The sequence below is a fragment of the Aptenodytes forsteri genome, unplaced genomic scaffold, assembly GCF_000699145.1.
Source record: "Aptenodytes forsteri isolate BGI_AS27 unplaced genomic scaffold, ASM69914v1 Scaffold54, whole genome shotgun sequence".
In the NCBI taxonomy this organism is placed as follows: domain Eukaryota; kingdom Metazoa; phylum Chordata; class Aves; order Sphenisciformes; family Spheniscidae; genus Aptenodytes; species Aptenodytes forsteri.
Window position 1 is genome coordinate 14,462,892 of NW_008796044.1, and position 1,709 is coordinate 14,464,600.

The 1,709-nt window shown below is 43.7% G+C and overlaps 1 protein-coding gene across 1 annotated transcript in view; it reads left to right on the top strand.

Moving 5' to 3' along the window:
- Positions 1–623: 623 nt before the first annotated feature.
- NME5 (NME/NM23 family member 5) overlaps positions 624–1,709 on the top strand; it is a 7,285-nt gene continuing 6,199 nt past the window's right edge. Inside the window, exon 1 of the mRNA XM_009286066.2 lies at positions 624–767. Within this exon, the coding sequence (XP_009284341.1) occupies positions 639–767 (129 nt within the window). The 5' untranslated portion in view covers positions 624–638. The remainder of the gene's footprint in view (positions 768–1,709) is intronic.

Consider the following 1,709-nt stretch of genomic DNA (forward strand, 5'->3'; position numbering starts at 1 on the left):
CTTCACAGAACAATTTTGTATCCTAATAGCTTGCTAATGGCCTGATCTGCTCAGTTAGAAAACTGGCACTTTGTCTTGAGTCCATGAATATAAGAATGTTGAGTCCATAAATTTAAGAATTAAATAGCAATTGAGAAATATCCTGAGGCTTACAGGTGGAATAGATCCAAGTAGTAAGTCCCACACCACAATCTTCATGCATGAGAATATAGATTTTGGGTTTGGTGGAACACACGGTCGGTGGATGGAGGATGTGGGAGTACAGTGAGCCTGGCTCACTCTGGCACATAGCAAAGTGTGTGATAACACTTCTCTTGCTCTCATACATTGTCTGAGTTAATTAGTGAAATATTAGAAATAGAATAGTTCACATTTTATGATTGGCTAGCAACATTTAATTTTTAGCTTCTTTTCCACAAAATGCTACTGCACTGAAAATGGGAGTGTGAACTACAGAGTGCTAAGTAGTCCAGAGAAAATCTCAAGTGGATGTTGTGAAACGGGGGTGACCCTCTCTGTTCCTAGAGTACACGGTAAATGTCACTGCAGGTGACTGTGAGGTCAACAAACTCCAAGTATCATGAACTGGTGTCATTGCAGTACGAAAGGAGCACGTGAATTCTAATTTAGAAGCGAAGATGCAGATGCTAATGCCCGAACCTCAGATTTTTGTGGAAAGAACTCTGGCCCTCATCAAACCAGATGTTGTTGATAAAGAAGAAGAAATAGAGGATCTCATTCTCCGATCAGGATTCCTGATCGTTCAGGTAACAGGCTTGTGCTCCAGAGAAAATAACTGCACTTGATAAGTCAGAACAATATTTATCTCAACTTTCAGCAGTCAAGCCAGTAACTAAAAGCTCGTGTGTCCAAAAATAAATTTATATTTTTCATATGTCATCAACCACCGCTGCCAGAGTCTGTAGGGATACATTTTGTTGGTGCATGGGATGGAATGAAACAGACTTGACTGTTTTGCTGACCACAGGAAAACACAGACTTTGCTAATAAATTTGGATTTAGCAAACATACGTAGCAGATATGTGGAATCTCTGCAGTAACTCTTTGGAGAGTGTATTGTTCTGGTATCACAGCGTTTCGTACAGCATGCGTTTGCCAAGTGGATGCTTAGAGAATTAATTGAATTAGATGGCTGGCCAGTTGCGGTCTGACATATTTTTTGTTTCTGCTGTTTTTAATGTAAGTGGGCTTTATGGCTATTTAAATGCATTACAAATGTTTAATTTAAATAGGCCTTACCGAGCTTGTCTTTTTACATTTTGGACCTGACATGGAGGCCATGGGAATTGTTGCCTTGAGCACCGGTATCGGACCCTGTGCTGCTGGGAAAGGCTCTAGAGTGTGACTTTCAGCAGAAATTGCGTTAAAAGAAGATTTGCCGTTAGCTAGTAAGAAGTTTCCTCTCTCAGTCCTCTTTTATGGGGCTCTTTAGACACAGGGTCTATGAGAGCATTTGAAAAAAATGTATTGCAGTAAGCCAGAACTGGGGAAACGAAACAGAAAGCGCACTGGGTCGCTTGAGGCCAGGGATACATCAGGATCTTCGGCGAGGAGCCAGCGGTGCTGCTCCGTGCCGGGCAGGACGGTTTTGCTCGCGTCTAACTGTGGTTTGCCGCCGGACCGCACTGAGGCAGAACCCCCGCTGCGGGCTACCCGGCTCGGCGCCCCGCTGCGCCCCGGGCAGCAGC